General features: G+C 41.9%; 1 protein-coding gene across 2 annotated transcripts in view; it reads left to right on the top strand.

Moving 5' to 3' along the window:
- Nucleotides 1-16,366, top strand: part of zswim5 (zinc finger, SWIM-type containing 5) — a 69,747-nt gene extending 53,381 nt beyond the window's left edge. Inside the window, exons 5-16 of one of the 2 annotated variants that reach the window (XM_067604998.1) lie at nt 698-848; nt 2,045-2,221; nt 2,351-2,527; nt 3,298-3,444; nt 3,556-3,693; nt 8,005-8,153; nt 8,993-9,095; nt 9,217-9,352; nt 9,839-9,996; nt 10,129-10,292; nt 11,171-11,252; nt 12,362-16,366. In XM_067604998.1, coding sequence (XP_067461099.1) covers nt 698-848; nt 2,045-2,221; nt 2,351-2,527; nt 3,298-3,444; nt 3,556-3,693; nt 8,005-8,153; nt 8,993-9,095; nt 9,217-9,352; nt 9,839-9,996; nt 10,129-10,292; nt 11,171-11,252; nt 12,362-13,224 — 2,445 coding nt within the window. In that variant the 3' untranslated portion in view covers nt 13,225-16,366. Of the gene's footprint in view, nt 1-697; nt 849-2,044; nt 2,222-2,350; nt 2,528-3,297; nt 3,445-3,555; nt 3,694-8,001; nt 8,154-8,992; nt 9,096-9,216; nt 9,353-9,838; nt 9,997-10,128; nt 10,293-11,170; nt 11,253-12,361 lie in introns of both variants that reach the window. The other variant, XM_067604997.1, reaches the window with a different exon arrangement.
- The last annotated feature ends 283 nt before the right edge of the window (nt 16,367-16,649 follow it).

Here is a 16,649-nt window from a genome sequence, read left to right as displayed (position 1 = left end):
CTGATGTATCAGTCAGATCATTATTTCATCCCTATTACACGCTGAACCTCCTGCTTATTCTGTTCAGTCAAAGGACAAAATGACACTCTGAACACTCTGCCCTTTTGCATCAAACATTTTTGCAGTGAAACAGTATAGTTCCCCACAGGGAAAATGGCACCAAGAACAAAGGGCGCCTGCAGGTCCTGTGAACATCTTAAGATTCCTTTAACTGTATTGTTCAAACTCAAGGCATTAAATCTTGAATATGGTTAAATACAGCTTTGCAAATCTTCAAAGTCAATGTGGAGGTTTTAGAAATGCACTTTCTTACTGCTTTCTGACTGAGTGAAACAAGCCCATGTAGCTCACACCTATGTTCTGATAAGGCTGTGGCTCTCATTTTAGTGCTAAACTGTTTCTTTTGTTTAGCTTTAAGTGGCATTCAGAAGTTTTTTTTTTAAATAAAATCTTAAATTTGACCTTTGAATCTTATGTGCACCTGGTGATATGGTTATTGCTTGAAATCATGCTGCATCTTTTCCATTCATTCTCATGTCAAATTGGATGTTTTCAAGTGTCACATCTGGATTTTAAACACATACTATAGTCATCTAGTTGTGTTCAAGGAATAGTTTGACATTTTTATTCGCTTTCTTGACAAGAGTTTGATGTAAAGGTCAATGTAACTAAACCTGCACTCTGTGGGTCTTTTCAGGTGCGGGAGATGCTACGAATGCGAGACTCCAATGGCGCTCGGATGCTGACGCTCATAACGGAACAGTTTATGGCAGACCCTCGGCTGTCGCTATGGAGACAGCAGGGCACGGGCATGACGGACAAGTGTCGGCAGCTTTGGGATGAACTGGGTAAGAGTAGTGAGAGAAATGTCCCACAGAAACAGAAACATGCTATCAAAAGACTTATGTGTTCATGAATTCTTACAATTTGGCCAATCAGCTGGTTAGGTACAACTTCAGTTCGTGTAGACAGCCAGGTTGACAGAAGTGTCCAGTCCGTCAGTTTACTCAGACAAATGAGCAGTCACCTTGTCGGTTAAACGTTCATCCAGCCGGTAAGCTATTAGGTCGTCCAGTTAGCCAGGCAGCAGCCTCTCTTCCTGCTCGGGCCTCTCCTCTCCCCTCGCTCCCTGCACAGAGTGAATGATAAAGGCTGCCGATCAATACGGCTGCTTAGCTTCTCTGCAATCAATCTCAGCATTTAGGAGGTCAATAAGAACACTTCCTGGGTGAACGAGGGAGATCATGACACAGACAGAAATAACAGCCAGACAGTCTGAGTTTGTCGCCTGATAATTTTTCTCACAGATCCAAATGTCTGACGGTTGAACCAGCTCAGGGTTCATGTGTGTAGAGCAGGTGAAGTTAGTAGAGAAATCAACAAGCTGCCAGTTACTATTACCAATATCATTTTGATTTATAAAAAATAACACCTCTGTTTTTTTTAATGTCATTTATGAAATTTAGACCAGTTGTCAGCTTGACCTTTTGATTTTGCAGTCACCACTGAGGATGTATGATTTACTGAAGCATTCAGAGACCTATCTACCTAGATGCAATAACATGCTTTATTACAGTTTTATAACCAAAAAGCACCTTCTTGTCTTTACATGAATTACTTTTGATTTTTTGTTTGTTAAAACCTTCCAGACATAAAATATATTTTTTCTTGTTCTCCACTACATTATTTTCAAGGTTAAGTGTAGCTAGCGATTCAAGCTATTTTGACTTTCAAAGGCCAGTTTTTAAAACTTTCTTCTATGTATTTTATAATTTCCTGCTTTGTTAATGCATAAATTCAAGTATTTTTTCTGCACAAAAATATTCTTAACAAAAATACTGCATTCATAAAGAATGATCTATAAATGTCCCATGTTTCTGAAGCCAGAGGAGAAAGAAAAGAAGCACTGAAGTGCCTTTTCTTTCTTCTTTAACACTTAGAAAGCCCTGGGTCAATTCCCTCAGTTAGGACCACACTCTTAAACAGCACGCCAAAACCTCTGCTTCCTTTACATCCTGACCTCTGACCACCATCCTTTCTCCAGGTGCATTGTGGGTATGCGTAGTGCTCAACCCCCACTGCAAGAGCGAGGAGAAGAGCGGCTGGCTGAAGCAGCTGAAGAAGTGGGGCGACATGGACGTCTGCCCGCTGGAGGACGGCAACTACGGCAGCGAGCTTCCGAACATCACCAACGCTCTGCCACAGAGCAACCTCGCACAGGGTCAGCACCAAAACACACACACATACACACAGTGTAATCAGAATATAAATACAACTGGAATCAATCTGAACTTGAACATAGATGCGATGGGACAACAATCACTGATCCTGCATATGTGTTGTCTCTCAGATTCTCTGTCCAGGCCGCGGAGGACAGTGTTCAGCCGGGCCGTGGAGGCCTGCGACCTCCACTGGCAGGACAGCCACCTGCAGAGGATCATCAGCAGTGACTTCTACATGTCTCCGTCCTACCAGAGAGAGGGAGAGAGCCTGCTGTTCAACCCACAGGGCCTGCCGCTCTGGCTCGGTAAACACACCAGCCCGCTGAAGTCATAGTGGGATTATTTCACTCCGCAGAAAAATCAACTTTCTTATTTTCACTAGTTCTGTGTGAGAAAAGAGCAATGTCATTGAAATTGAAACAGTAATTAATTACTCATTTCCAGGAAAATGAATTCTGCACACTGAAAGGTGTGAGTGCACACGTGTTATGAGTTTATTTAAAGTGCAAACACACACTCTGCAGTATGCGCACACTCTTTGTATTACAAGAATGCAGAGAAACCTCATTTTCGGGAGGAAAGACAGAGTTTCTGTGGCACTTACATATACACACAATCTCTAATTCCACTGAAAGCCAACCCAACACACATACACAGACACACACGCAAACACACACACACACACACACACACACACACAGTAATTCTGCTGATATTGAGGCCAGTATCTGCAGTAAGCAGCTTCCAGCTAAGATCTGTCAGATTCTGCAACTTAAGCCAGCTATCAGACACACACTGGCATTTTGCTGAGACTGCACTGTGTGTGTGTGTGTGTGTGTGTGTGTGTGTGTGTGTGTGTGTGTGTGTGTGTGTGTGTCATTACTAACTACATCCTGTGTCCCACAGTTTGTGTGTCTGTTAGAAAGAGAGTGAGTGAAAAAGTTTGGAAGAAAAATGCACATCTGTGGCTGTGCATAGGGTTTCCTTGGTACATGTTCATGTCATTAGGTTCAGTTGATCTGTGTGTATGTATGAAGCTGTCTGACCCCACCTTATCACTCTGTCAACCACACAGACCACGTCCCAACGGCATGCGCTCGCGTCGACGCCTTGCGTTCCCATGGTTACTCCAGGGAAGCCCTGCGATTGGCCGTCGCCATCATTAACACGCTCCGCCTCCAACAGCAGAGGCAGATGGACATCTACAAACACCAAAAGAAAGGTAATACACACACACACATATATTGAGTGCTTTCTGGAACTATGGAGGTACTTGCACCGTTCATTTTAATGTTGGTCATTGTCACCCATTCTCCTCCTCTTCCTCCCTCAGAGCTGCTCCAGAGGGGTGTGACCTCTACTACCAACTTGGAAGGCTGGGTAGGTCATCCCTTAGACCCCATTGGCTGCCTGTTTACCACGCTCACGGAAACCTGCCGCGTGGATGACGACAACACCATGGACACTGGAGGTATGAAAACAAAGACATTGTTCTTTCTATAGGAATTATCATGATAAATCATCCAACTCTGTGCCAAAATGTGATGAACACAGTAAGACTTATTCTAAGCCTCTCATAGGCTGTTATGAAGGTTCCTATTAGTAACAGGCAAAGAGGCTGACATGCTTCATTATTTTAATTTACAATCTTAAACACTGTTCCCATGACTACTTCTGTTTTGCTGCAACACTTACTGTAATTTTCTTTTACTTGAAGACTGTCTGCCAAGTAAATCATTTTTATTAAAAAAAAATGAAATTCATTCATTTTAGAGAAAAGATTTAAGAGTTATATTACTTTATAGGTCATCAGTAGAGCTAATAGGACTTGATGTCTCAATCCCTGTGGTAAGTCGGCACTCTTGATGTTGGCAGAGGGATTGGAGTGGTGGAAGGGAGGGTAGGTACGTCATCTGAGTCAACAGGCAGGCACCCTCCTTTTTTGACGTTTCATTGATAAGCCCACAACATTTCCGGAGGACTCATCAGTGGTACCTGGTGTTCCAGATACACCCCCCCCCTCCCCCCACAGTTCCAAACCCTCCTATCTTCATCTTGCAGCCCAATTGCTGTCTTTCATTTTAATCCAAAGCCAATTCCTGCTTTTTTCTGCTGAATTTGACTAGGACTTGATTGCCGGTCGGGGGGAGTGACCCCTCACCCCAATTTTCTTCAACAGACTGATCATAGATGTAGCAATGAATCCCCTGCGTCCCACTTCTACAGGGAAAATCTTGGTCTTCCAGCTGTTCTTGGCAGCTTCAATTGCCAGTTCAGAGTACTTGGTCTTTTTCCTCTCATAAGCTTCTTCAGCACCATCTTCCCATGGTACTGTCAATTCCACACCGTATGCCAGCTTGGCTGCTGTGGACCACAGGACCTTGTCTGGCCGGAGTGTTGTAGCCACAATGTCTGGAGGAAACACAAGCTTTTTTCCCCATGTCCACGTCCATTTTCCAATCCCGAGCAGCCTGCAGAATGCTTGCACCCTTTGATTTTATATGGTGCTCTGGAGGTTGGCCTGCTGGTACAAATGGTGTAAATTGGACATTTCCTGCCGATGTTTGTGGGAAAGCATTTGTGGTGGTTCGCCTCTGTTCAAAGATTGATGCCAGCTGTCTGAGAACTTGGTTATGCCGCCAAGTGTAACGTCCTTGGCTGAGGCTTTAGTGCATCCTGTTAAAATGTGCCTTAGTAATGCAGGTGCAGACAAAGGGAGCAAGCTGGGTCTTCCCCCAACCCCTGCTTCAGGTCTAGGGTGTGGTTAGGAGGTCATAAGCGGCTCTGATGACAAAACTTAGCTGAGATCTCTCCAACTCCCAGATAACATGCCAGCTGAGTTTCCTCTTTTCCAGGCTCTCCCAGTTAGTCCATTGGCCCTGTTTGGCCATTGAGACGGCCTTGTTGTGTTGCTCTGCCTCCTGTCTTCTCATCTCTTCCACCAGGAGCCGTCTCACCACAAGTACTTATATAGTGAGACAGTTAACTGAATAATCAAGTAGTTGATCAACAGAAAAGTATTCAGCAACAATTCTGATAATCAATTAATAGTTAAAGTCATTTATCAGTCAAAAATGCCAAATGTTTCCTAGTGTCCAGCTTCTCAAATGTGAAGATTATTTGCTTTTCTCTATTTTATATTGTTTTATATTGTATTTGGTTTTGGACTGCTGGTCAGATTAAACAACCTAACATTTTATAATTAATGTTAAACTGATTCTCAGTAATCAATTAAGAAAATGTTCAGTATTTGTAGCCACGCTGATGCATATAGAGATCAAAATCACCCTCTGCACGTGCACAGTTAAGTCTGCTGTACCACCATTGACATCGTTCTAAGCTAACCTACTCTCCACTAAACCCGCAAATACACATACTCAATACCCATCCATCAATCTGCTCCCAGGCTTCTCACACAACAATACATTAGTCAAAGAGCTTATTTGCCAAACACAAGGTATAATTCCTTGCACACTCGAACAGCTGATGCAGTGTAATCCTGAGCAGAGGTGATCAGGCTCATCAGCAGTGACTCATCAGACAACAGCCTCCATGTTCTTATATGAGGACCAGGCACTATTGTGCTGCAGACAGCCATAAACTAGCAGGGCATGAATGGATCAGGCTGGAACACCCTGCTCATTTACCACACTGCTGTTGTGTGTGTGTGTGTGTGTGTGTGTGTGTGTGTGTGTGTGTGTGTGTGGTATGTATAGAATCCATCACCATTTGCATTTCTCACCCTGCCCAGGCCTTTTTCTTTTTTTGCACCAGTGACCATTGCAACAGAGCAGAATAGGGGTTGGGTTTTCCCATTGTTACCAGGCTACAGGGAACTATTGTCAATTCAAACAATACTGACCACTGGCACACTCACTGGTGTGTGTGTGTGTATGTGAGTGTGTGTGTGTGTGTGTGTGTGTGTGTATCATGTGACATCTTATGATGTTTTGGGAATTTGAGGAGACTGGTATGAATTTTTTTGTGTGTGTGTATAGCCTGGTTACCATGTTTTCTTTCCCTCTGAAAGACAGCTGGGAACATCTGTTAAAAAGGGTGACGAACCCGCATGATGCGTCAACCAATCAGAATGCACTTTTCTCTCTGGTCTTATTGAACCAGCCAACAGAAACTGCCTTTGGACAAAAAAAAAGAGTTAGCAGTGGGGTTTAGTCTGTAAAACGCAGTTTACACTTTTCCCTAGATTTCTGTGCGCACACACACACACACATACACATACACATACACACACACACACACACACACTTGCACACACTTGCAAACATACTGGATCCCTGGAATAAACAGGATTGAGGGGATCTATTGCTCAGAGGGGATTTAAGCAGGATGGTGTGGTGGGGGAGCAAGAGAGAACAAATGGGCACCAATCAACAGCTGAGACTCTTGTGGCATCTGTTCTCAGTTATAGCTGTCAAGCTGTAGAGTGGAGTCAGCAGCCATCTTAGATTAGTGAATGTGGTCCACCATGTACACCAGTTTCATATTAAGTTATACCCGGCTTTAATCCAACATGTGCGCAAGTCTTGCCAAGTCAGATGTTTCCAGGGAATTGTAGTTTTTTCAGACACACTTGCTCCGTTCTTCATTAGAGGTCCCATATTTTACGGTTTCAGTGTTTTATTTGAAGTCTTGATATCCTTAAGGATAGATATGTATTTTTTAAGCTTATCTTAATATAATGCTCACATGTCACTATGTACAATGGAATCTCTCCTGCTGTCCATACACATCTCGAAGTGACCCCTTTGACTGCACTGTAAGAAGTAGAGGACAAAATCCACAACAAAAATGCAGTGAAGCTAATATGCTTTAGCTATCTGAGTTAGCCAAATCGAGTAGCTTTCAAAGGCTTCCAAAGTTACAGTCTTTTTACTATAAAATTCCCTCTTATTGTATCCACAGTGTTATCTCTGTGAGGTCACATCGCAGTTGCTGGATGTAATGTAGGTTTGACTACCAAGACAAAGATAGCTATTTTATTTGGCTAACTGAGGCCTAATGGGACTACTTGCTGTGTAATTGTGCGGGTAAAATTTGTGTACTGTACTGACTTCTGAGAGGCACTGAGTTCAGTAGGATCGGCTCGACACGCAGTGGCTGTTATTTGACCACCGATGGAACAAAATATTATTAGATTTTATTACAACTAGACTGAAATTTATTTTCCTGTTAAGATGAGTACTCTGTCATAGCTTTGTGGTAAAAGACTTGTAAAAGTTTATTTCTGTTCATATAAGTAAAACATTAATGTAACTTAAGACTCGGAGGAGATCATTTTTCAAATTTTTTCCTCCTAAACTTAGACTAATAAAACAGATTACCAAAAGCAGATCCTAGGACATAACATTTTATTTTTCTTGCACTCATATTCAGCTACATTACATAACAGCACCAATTATGTGGACAAAACCCCAAATTCTAAAGTTGGGCTAGTAAGGGACTGATCGCTGCCACTTTTATCTCTCTCAATTTACATATGTGCATTGAATAAAAATAGACTTTCAAAACCCATCCTTTAATGAATATGACTGGTAATTTTCCTGATTCATTGTAGTCTTGAACACATCTTTCTGTGCTCTGCAAGTTCTCTTTGTTTTTTAAGTGAAACAGATTTTTGTTTCTGTGAGGTTTGTCCTACTCTATGTGCCACCAGTGCAGATGATATAAATGAACTAGATGAAGCAGAATTAATCTGCTACACAGAGCACAAAACATTAACTAGTTTTCTTTCTTTCTTTGCTTCCTTCCCATCTCTCAGAAGATGACTCCAGGCCTCCAGTTTACCATCATGTACCAGTGTGGGGCAGTCCTAATGGAGGGGAGTCCTACCTGACTCTGGCCTTAGAGGTGGCTCTGATGGGTATGGGCCAACAGAGGATAATGCCTGAGGGCCTGTACGCTCAGGATAAGGTACGGGAGTCCTGAAGTAACCACTGTCACATGGTGCTTTTGTATTAATGTCATATGCATTTTAACACAATCAAAGTTCTCAGATGATAAACGGATATAATCCCTTTATAGATAAAACAGTAATGATAGGTTGTCAGTCTTGCTACTTATTCCTGGCAGTGAGCAACTGAACTGACTCTATTTGTTGCATAATTAAAAAATAGTGTAAATTTGCTGATGTACACACGTTGCCATGATAGAAAATCACTAAAAAATGTTTGCGTAAAGCAATTGCCATGTACATAGAGAGAAAAGGTCACAGCATTTTGTTTCCTGAAACACAAGCAGGAAGCCACAGTACTCAAGTCCATGTTGATTCAGAATAAATCAGAGGAACATTTCTGTGTGTAAATGGTAATCTCCTTTAGAGTGCTTAACACAGCTGCCTTTCTTAATGTCATTAGAATCAGAGAAGGTTTCTTTCATGAGTCGTGTGTTTAAAACCAACCAACATTTCTAAATACGTGCATAGTAACAATTGATACAAGAGATCCTTTAAAAAGGAATTTGAACTTCAAACACTGTTCAGATTTATTACATGTATAAATCACAAATATTTACTTATTACAAATATATTCTTGAATGAAGTCTAACATAATCTCATTGACACTGTTAATACAAATTTCTTGTAGAATTGCTAAAAAAAAAACAACAACCCAAAAACATCTAAACAAGGATTGTTTTTTTGTGTTGTTTACTTTTTTGGGGGACATTTTTCTCTCATTTGTTATTGAAACTAAACTGAACATTTCCTGTAAGATCGCAGTGAATAATAAGTGTGTGTCATGCATATCATCTAGGTGTGTCGTAATGAGGAGCAGATTGTTGCAAAGCTACAGGAACTGGAGCTGGATGACCTTCTGGTTCAGACCCTTCGGAAACAGGCCATACAGCTACTAGAAGGTACAACTGCAACATCGTCTCGTAACACTTTCTGCTCTTGTAACGTGCTGATTCTAAAGATTCTAAGTCTAGACACTCACACCTAAAAACTGAACATTATTTTGTCTTTGTCTTGGTATAGCTGGTCCATTTAGCGGTCTAGGTGAGGTCATCCACAGGGAGAGTGTTCCCATGCACACCTTCGCAAAGTACCTCTTCTCTGCCCTGCTGCCACACGATGCAGACCTGGCATATAAGGTGGCTCTCCGCGCCATGAGGTCAGACTCCTGATTCACTTCTATATAAAACAGTTGTTGTGTTGTATATGTAAAGAATGATCCATACATACTTCTTGCTACTGTCAAATGATATATGATACTCATACTGTAAAGTGTAAACAAATGACACCACTTTATAAATGACTGGTAGTCTCTGTCTCATAGCACTGTTAGTCATAGATTCAAAAGAGTCATAAGGTAAATGTGTTCGAAGTGATTTTTCTGCCATTGCAAGAAACTGACAGCTGGAATAGATCTTTCATGATTTAATAATGTAATAAATTAGCAATATTTGTTTCAGGCATTTGCAGTAATGTGTCTAAATTAGCAGTAGTATGACCTGTCACAGAGTGTTAAATTACCTCATGAATTACCTTTTAAGAAGTATCAATAAACCAGATAAAATTTTGTATATTCTAATGTAAGTATCACTGGAGAGCTTCATGGCATTACAAGAGTGTAACGTGTGTTGCATGTTTCTGTCAGGTTGCCAGTGCTAGAGTCATCAGCAAGCTCCGGGGATGTAGGCCACCCTCATCACGGCATCTCCATAGTTCCAAGTAGATATCCACGCTGGTTCACACTGGGACACCTGGAGTCACAGCAGTGCGAGCTAGCCTCCACCATGCTCACTGCTGCTAAAGGTACCGCACATCAACACCTCCACATAATCACAGCTGTCTTCTTCTTTTCAGATGTCTCTCCAACAACCGAGAGCTTGTTAATGATGTATTCCTGCATCAAAGCCTTAGTTTGCGCTCTCCCTTCGCCTGCAGGTGACATGTTGAGGTTGCGGACGGTGCTGGAAGCCATCCAGAAAAACATCCACTCCTCTTCCTTAATCTTCAAACTGGCCCAGGACGCCTTTAAGATAGCCACACCCGCAGACAACCCGCCTGATATAACTCTGCTCAACGTGGCACTGGAGCTAGGACTGCAGGTACTGAGTGTGTGTATGTGTGAGAGAGAGAGAGAGAGAGAGAGAGAGAGAGAGAGAGAGAGAGAGAGAGAGAGAGAGAGAGAGAGAGAGAGAGAGAGAGAGAGAGAGAGAGAGAGAGAGAGAGAGAGAGAGAGAGAGAGAGAGAGAGAGAGAGAGAGAGAGAGAGAGAGAGAGAGAGAGAGAGAGAGAGAGAGAGAGAGAGAGAGAGAGAGAGAGAGAGAGAGAGAGAGAGAGAGAGAGAGAGAGAGAGAGAGAGAGAGAGAGAGAGAGAGAGAGAGAGAGAGAGAGAGAGAGCAGGCGAGGTATGAGGGCAAATCTGTAATTATCATAAATCATCACACCACGAAAAAAAATCAGGGCACCGGTCACCAGTCAAAACATGCAACAGTTTCCTTAAACTTGTAATTTTTGCAGGCCTCCACAGCCTCGCTACAAATTAACAGTGAAAACATCACACAGCGTCTCACCGCTGTTGATGAGGAGAAACCACATAATTAAGCCTTTTGGGTTCCACAGTAAACACAGAAAAACTCCTCAGATCATCAAAGGCAACAGTGTCCTTGTGGCTTTACACGCCTCTTTCTGCTGGTAGTTAGTATCCGCTGAATTCCTGTCAGCGTAACTGCTAATAAAGTGCTCAAAAGGAAGGGTCACAATTACTCATCTGGGTAATTATCAGCACATTTTGGATACATCTGTCATCACTGTGTGCTGTCGCACAACCCTCCAAATGTTGAAACTCACTTAAGTTGTTTGCTAAAGGTGTGGTAGACTGACAGATTTTTCTAAATGACTCATCATTTACAAAGTTGCAGGGAAAATATGGAGAGTTTCATGAGTGGGATCGGGAAACATAATCTTCTGCATGTGTTTTGCAGGTGATGAGGATGACTCTGTCTACTCTGAACTGGAGGAGGAGAGAGATGGTTCGCTGGTTGGTAACCTGCGCCACTGAAGTCGGTACGTTACGCCTTTTCTGTTCTCTCACAACACTCAGACACACTCAGCAATGGTCTAATTATGTCCTCCAGAGAGTGTTAAGATCTCTTCTCTTTGCTTCACTGTGGTTCGTTTTTATTCAGTTTGAATGAGAGCATGGGGCTTCAGTGTTTAAAGGGACCACCCTCCAACAGTTTTATGTTCAAAGTCGGTTTACAGGTTGTGAGTACTACTCAGCCTGTGAAAGCAGTTGATGATGTCAATCCAGCAAACTGGGGGCATGAAATAAAGATGTGTGCATTTACCAGGAAGAGAGAGTCTAACAAAACAGTTGCATAATGAGAAGTGTAGGATCCAGCGTTTTTGGAGCTTGATCCATATTGGTCAGGATATTTCAGCCAAAATTTTGTCTTTTAAAATCTGTCCCCTCACAACTTTCCCCAAATTTGTGGAGTGCAATACTAAATTCATGGAGTACACTTTTAAAGCATACTAAATTTTCTTTACACTGATTAATAATTGATGTGTAGTGGCATAGATTTGGCCAGCAAAAGATTGTGGCTGTCGAAACCAAAGCAAAAGGTTTGTATGTTAAAGTTTACTTGTATAGAAACTTTCAAGGCCTGATTCTCAGACTGCCTCAGATGCAATGAACATATTCAATGCAAACAACAGTTTAAGACACAATATGTGATGGTAAACCAGGATGGGTGCTGTAAAAAGCAACTAGAACCATGCAGCAGTGATCTGAACTACTAGATTGTACAAATTTAACTTGAATTATTACTTAAAGGGCTGGCATGATGAAATGGATGCATAAATAATCACGTCCATCTCAGGTTGAGAGTTGTGTGTTGGGTAAAACAAAAACAAGTTACCGACATGAGCATGCTGATGAAAGCTCTTAATCCTGTTCAAAACTGATATTCTGCAACTTTAGGTTTTTTTTCTGCATCAGGCTGCAGAAAATCTGAATATATTGTATAAAGAGATAATGTATCTCAAGAGACTTCCTGTTTAGATAAAGGTTAAATAAAAATAAAAGAACAAATTTGATAACACAAATTAAAATCTGGCTCATAGGAGTACAATCTCACCAATATCTTATTATTGTCTGTCCTCCTGCTCAGGTCTGCGGGCGCTGGTGAGCATCTTACAGAGCTGGTACACTCTCTTCACGCCGACCGAGGCCACCAGCATCGTGGCAGCCACTGTCATGTCCCACAACACCATCCTGCGCCTCAGCCTCGACTACCCACAGCGTGAGGAGCTGGCCAGCTGTGCAAGGACCCTGGCCCTACAGTGCGCCATGAAGGACCCCCAGAACTGCGCCCTGTCAGCTCTGACGCTCTGCGAGAAGGACCACATCGCCTTTGAGACGGCCTACCAGATTGTGATTGACGCAGCATCCACAGGGATGACGTACTCCCAGCTGTTCACCATCGCCAGGTACATGGAACACAGAGGATACCCGCTACGGTCGTTCAAGTTGGCCTCCCTTGCCATGACCCACCTTAACCTGGCTTACAACCAGGACACACACCCAGCTATTAATGATGTGCTCTGGGCCTGCGCGCTCAGCCACTCTCTGGGTAAAAACGAGCTTGCAGCTATTATTCCCCTGGTGGTGAAGAGCGTGCACTGCGCCACGGTGCTGTCTGACATCCTGCGGCGGTGCACCATGACAGCACCAGGTCTCGCCGGCATTCCCGGGAGAAGGAACTCTGGGAAGCTGATGTCAACAGACAAGGCACCATTGCGGCAGCTCCTGGACGCCACAATCTCGGCATACATCAACACCACGCACTCTCGACTGACGCACATCAGTCCGCGGCACTACGGAGAGTTCATAGAGTTCCTGAGCAAAGCGCGGGAGACTTTCCTGCTGGCACAGGACGGCCACATTCAGTTTGCCCAGTTCATAGACAACCTGAAACAGATCTACAAGGGCAAGAAGAAACTAATGATGTTGGTTAGGGAGCGCTTCGGCTGACCTTTGACCTCGCTGACCTTAACCCCCCCTCACAGGGACCCTCTTCTTGGGAGTAGTTCAACTTATTTGTTTCTATTTAAGGTTTTTTGAATTCCATGTATTTTTACTTTTTATGTTGAGCCATTTGTTGATTAAGTCTTAAGTTTTTGTCCTGTTTTGTTGTTTTGTTTCTTGAATGTGAACCAGGAAGTGTTCGCAGTACATTGCTCCACTTCATTGAGACTGCAAAAGGGGGAAACGGCTTGATATGTCAAAGAACCAACAACAAAAATGCAGCAATTTCCCCTCCAACTAATGTTAAATCTAGATTGTGATGACAAAAAGCAAAAGGAACTTTTGTTGTTAAGGTGGCACATGATGATATAAAAACCAAAAGATTTTGTTGGACGGGGTACTTTGAGCCAGAAGACACTTTCAGCTGGGGTTAAGAAGAAAAAGAAGAAGTGGTTTTCAAAGTGGAGGAAACATGTGATTCCCAAAAAAAGGAACCCACTGAGGTTGAAAACACACATAGTGTTACTGTCATACCTCGACTGTATTATTTGTCAGCTTTATCTTCTCTATCAGAAACGGCCCCTTGTTTCATTCAGGGCATCTGAGAGTAGAGAAGGCAGAATACAGAACTACATGTGTGTGGTCTTTCTGTAGAAGTCAGTACCAACAGGTTTAAGAACCGGACTAAAGCCACTCTAGACTAGCTCCTGTCCTCTCCACCTGCTGGTCAGTGCTTTTCCTTGACAATATCTCTAGAGGAAGAACCATGTTGCTTCACAGAGTGCATGTTTTCAAATGCAGAAGCCTGAGAGTGATATTATTAAGGCTGTTCTAGCTAAGGTAGAGTAGTTGAGGCTCCATGTGCACATACATATATATACAGTTTATCTTGTATATCCTGCTATAAGCTTATTAACAGTGACAAAAGACAACTGTAATGAACGGTTGGGTCACAGTATTCCCATCTTCTGAGACACCACTGCACTGCTGTACAGCTATTTGTGGCCAAAACCTTTTAAATCTATAAAACTCCAGTGGTCACTTTTCACTCACTAGATCAAGATTTAGTCAATAAGCAATACAAGTTAAGCCTCTGATTCATTTCACCCTCTTGTATTCTGTTACAAAGCTTTGGAACATATTGGGACGTTGCTGATTTCAGTGACTATCAGTCACTGTTCACTCCCCCTGTAGCTAAAGTCCTTTTTCCATCACAAGAACGTTTGTTGGAACTTTTTCCCGCACCCCAGAACATTACCCCATTATAATTTTGCCATGCTAACTGCTAAAATACAAGTTTCAAGTTACACAAGCACTATTTAACAGCCAGTTTTATCTCAAATTATAGTAGTAGCAAGGGAAGATGAGAGTTAAATAAGCTCTACCTTGTATATTTTTCAAATGAAGAGACTGACAGAGATTTATCAAGATTTAAAAAACCTATATAAAAAAAGCCTATAAAAGGATTGTCTATGCATTTATAGTAGAGCTAAGCATATGCCGCTTTTCAAATGGGTAATTTTGCGCAATGTTGAAAGAAATAGCTCGTAGTTAGCTCTTTGAAGCTTTTTAGCATCATTTAGGTAATTGTTTTGGTTTTCTGGCCTGTGACTTTACTGTTTGGTTCATTCTTACTGCACTCATTATCCTTGTTTACAGCCACAACAACTGTTTTTAGCAAAAAAGGTAACTGACTGTACACTACCTGCCCAGCACCAAACAGCAGTCAATGTTAGCTAGCTAATAAACACAGCGGAGGTTTTAGCTGCTAAAGAGCCAGATATTAAAACAGAGCTAAAAGGAGAGTGAATATTTGACAGTGTACCAGCTCTTTAATGCTAGTTTTGCTCAACATTTGCTAGTCATCTATTTGCTAACACATTAGCCATGGCTACTTTGGAAGGCTAATATGTCAGTTTGTGTTTAAAGCTTGTTCTGCTTTAAACAGAACAAGCCCAAAAAAGTCATTTAATGCAGATTTAAGTAATTTTGGGATACATAGAACAAAAAAGTCCTATATTTAAAACATGTTGCGCCACTTACTGTAGTAATCGCACTTCTCTCAACATGACTAATGCAGAAACATGCAAAAGAAACTTTTTGTGGTTTCAAAACTTGTTCCTGAATTTTTACATTCCTCCAGTTCCTTGATCTTGTGATGGAAAAAGGTCTTAAGTTAAAAGCTAATTGTTACCTGTGGATGCTAATGGTTGTGATCATTCTGGACTGTGAAGACAAGTGGCCTTGTCTTACTCAAAGGGTTGCAGATACACAGTGCAAATACAAAAGATACTGTAGCTATATTTTATGACTTGATGACTCAACCGTACACATTTGAGACCACATGCCTTGGCACAGGAAGTTTTTTTTGTCTCTTTATGGGGAATGTTCATGCTCCCTTTTCTTACCCAGTGGCAAAGTGTTGTTGTTAATGGCAGTATACAGTACAGCAAGAGCTTGAATCTTTACTGGTTGGACTAAATGTCGCCGTACAAGCACTTCACACAAATACCTCTTCAGTACGTTCCTGCCTGCTTCAGCATTTATTTATTGATTGTTTGGTAACTTTGTATGACTGAGGAGGAATCGCAGACACACAAACGGAACAGGACGACGTTTAAAAAAGACACAGCGGATGAGTCAGAGGGACATTTTCTTGTCTGCTTTTTACATTCCACGAGAGCTACCTTCACCCACTACCCGGGTAGTCAGTCACAACTCTGGGCCTTTTTGATCTGAAGAAACACAGATAGAAGAATGAAAAAGGAAAACTGAGCAAATGAAAGAAAAGAGAGGCTAAACTCAGTTCTCAGGGACATCACTTAAAGAAACAAAACAAAAAGTAGTAGCATTAAGCATTTAAGATATTGTAAATATTAAAGTGTCAATTCAGAAAATTGTAAAGTTATAATTATTTATGATAAGTATGTTATGTGTTTGGTTTTTTTTCTTTATTTTTATGTTATTTTTGTTGTTTTTTGGGCGGGGGTGTACTTGAACTGTTTTGGATGGGGAATTTGACAGCGTTTTTTGTAAGAGCAAAGACTTCAAGGCATTTCTCAGGTGCTCCTGTGTACATTTCTTTCGTTTTGTTTTGCTATAATTACTATTATTATTTGTATCTTTTTTTTTTTTTTTTTTTTTTTTTTAGATTTGCAAAGAAAAAAAAGAATCTGTTTTCCAAAAGGAAGCATGTTACGTGGTGTTGAGGAAAATGAGGAAGGCATTCATTTGTAAACAGATACGTACTAAACCTGACTATGCAGAACCACTTTGACGGTCTTGTCAACTCTTAAAGACGCCCTTGAAACTTAGAAGTGTGCAAGAAGAGACATTGGGGGGGGGGGGGGGCTGGGAGGGGGGGGGGGGGGGGGGGGGGCAAAGATGAGCATGCTTTGTATTTGGACAATGCGCAGTAGCCAGCCTGCATT

This window comes from Thunnus thynnus, chromosome 12 (assembly GCF_963924715.1).
Source record: "Thunnus thynnus chromosome 12, fThuThy2.1, whole genome shotgun sequence".
Lineage (NCBI taxonomy): Eukaryota > Metazoa > Chordata > Actinopteri > Scombriformes > Scombridae > Thunnus > Thunnus thynnus.
The sequence above is the reverse complement of the archived record's forward strand: the minus strand, read 5'-3'. Positions and strand labels throughout refer to the sequence as shown.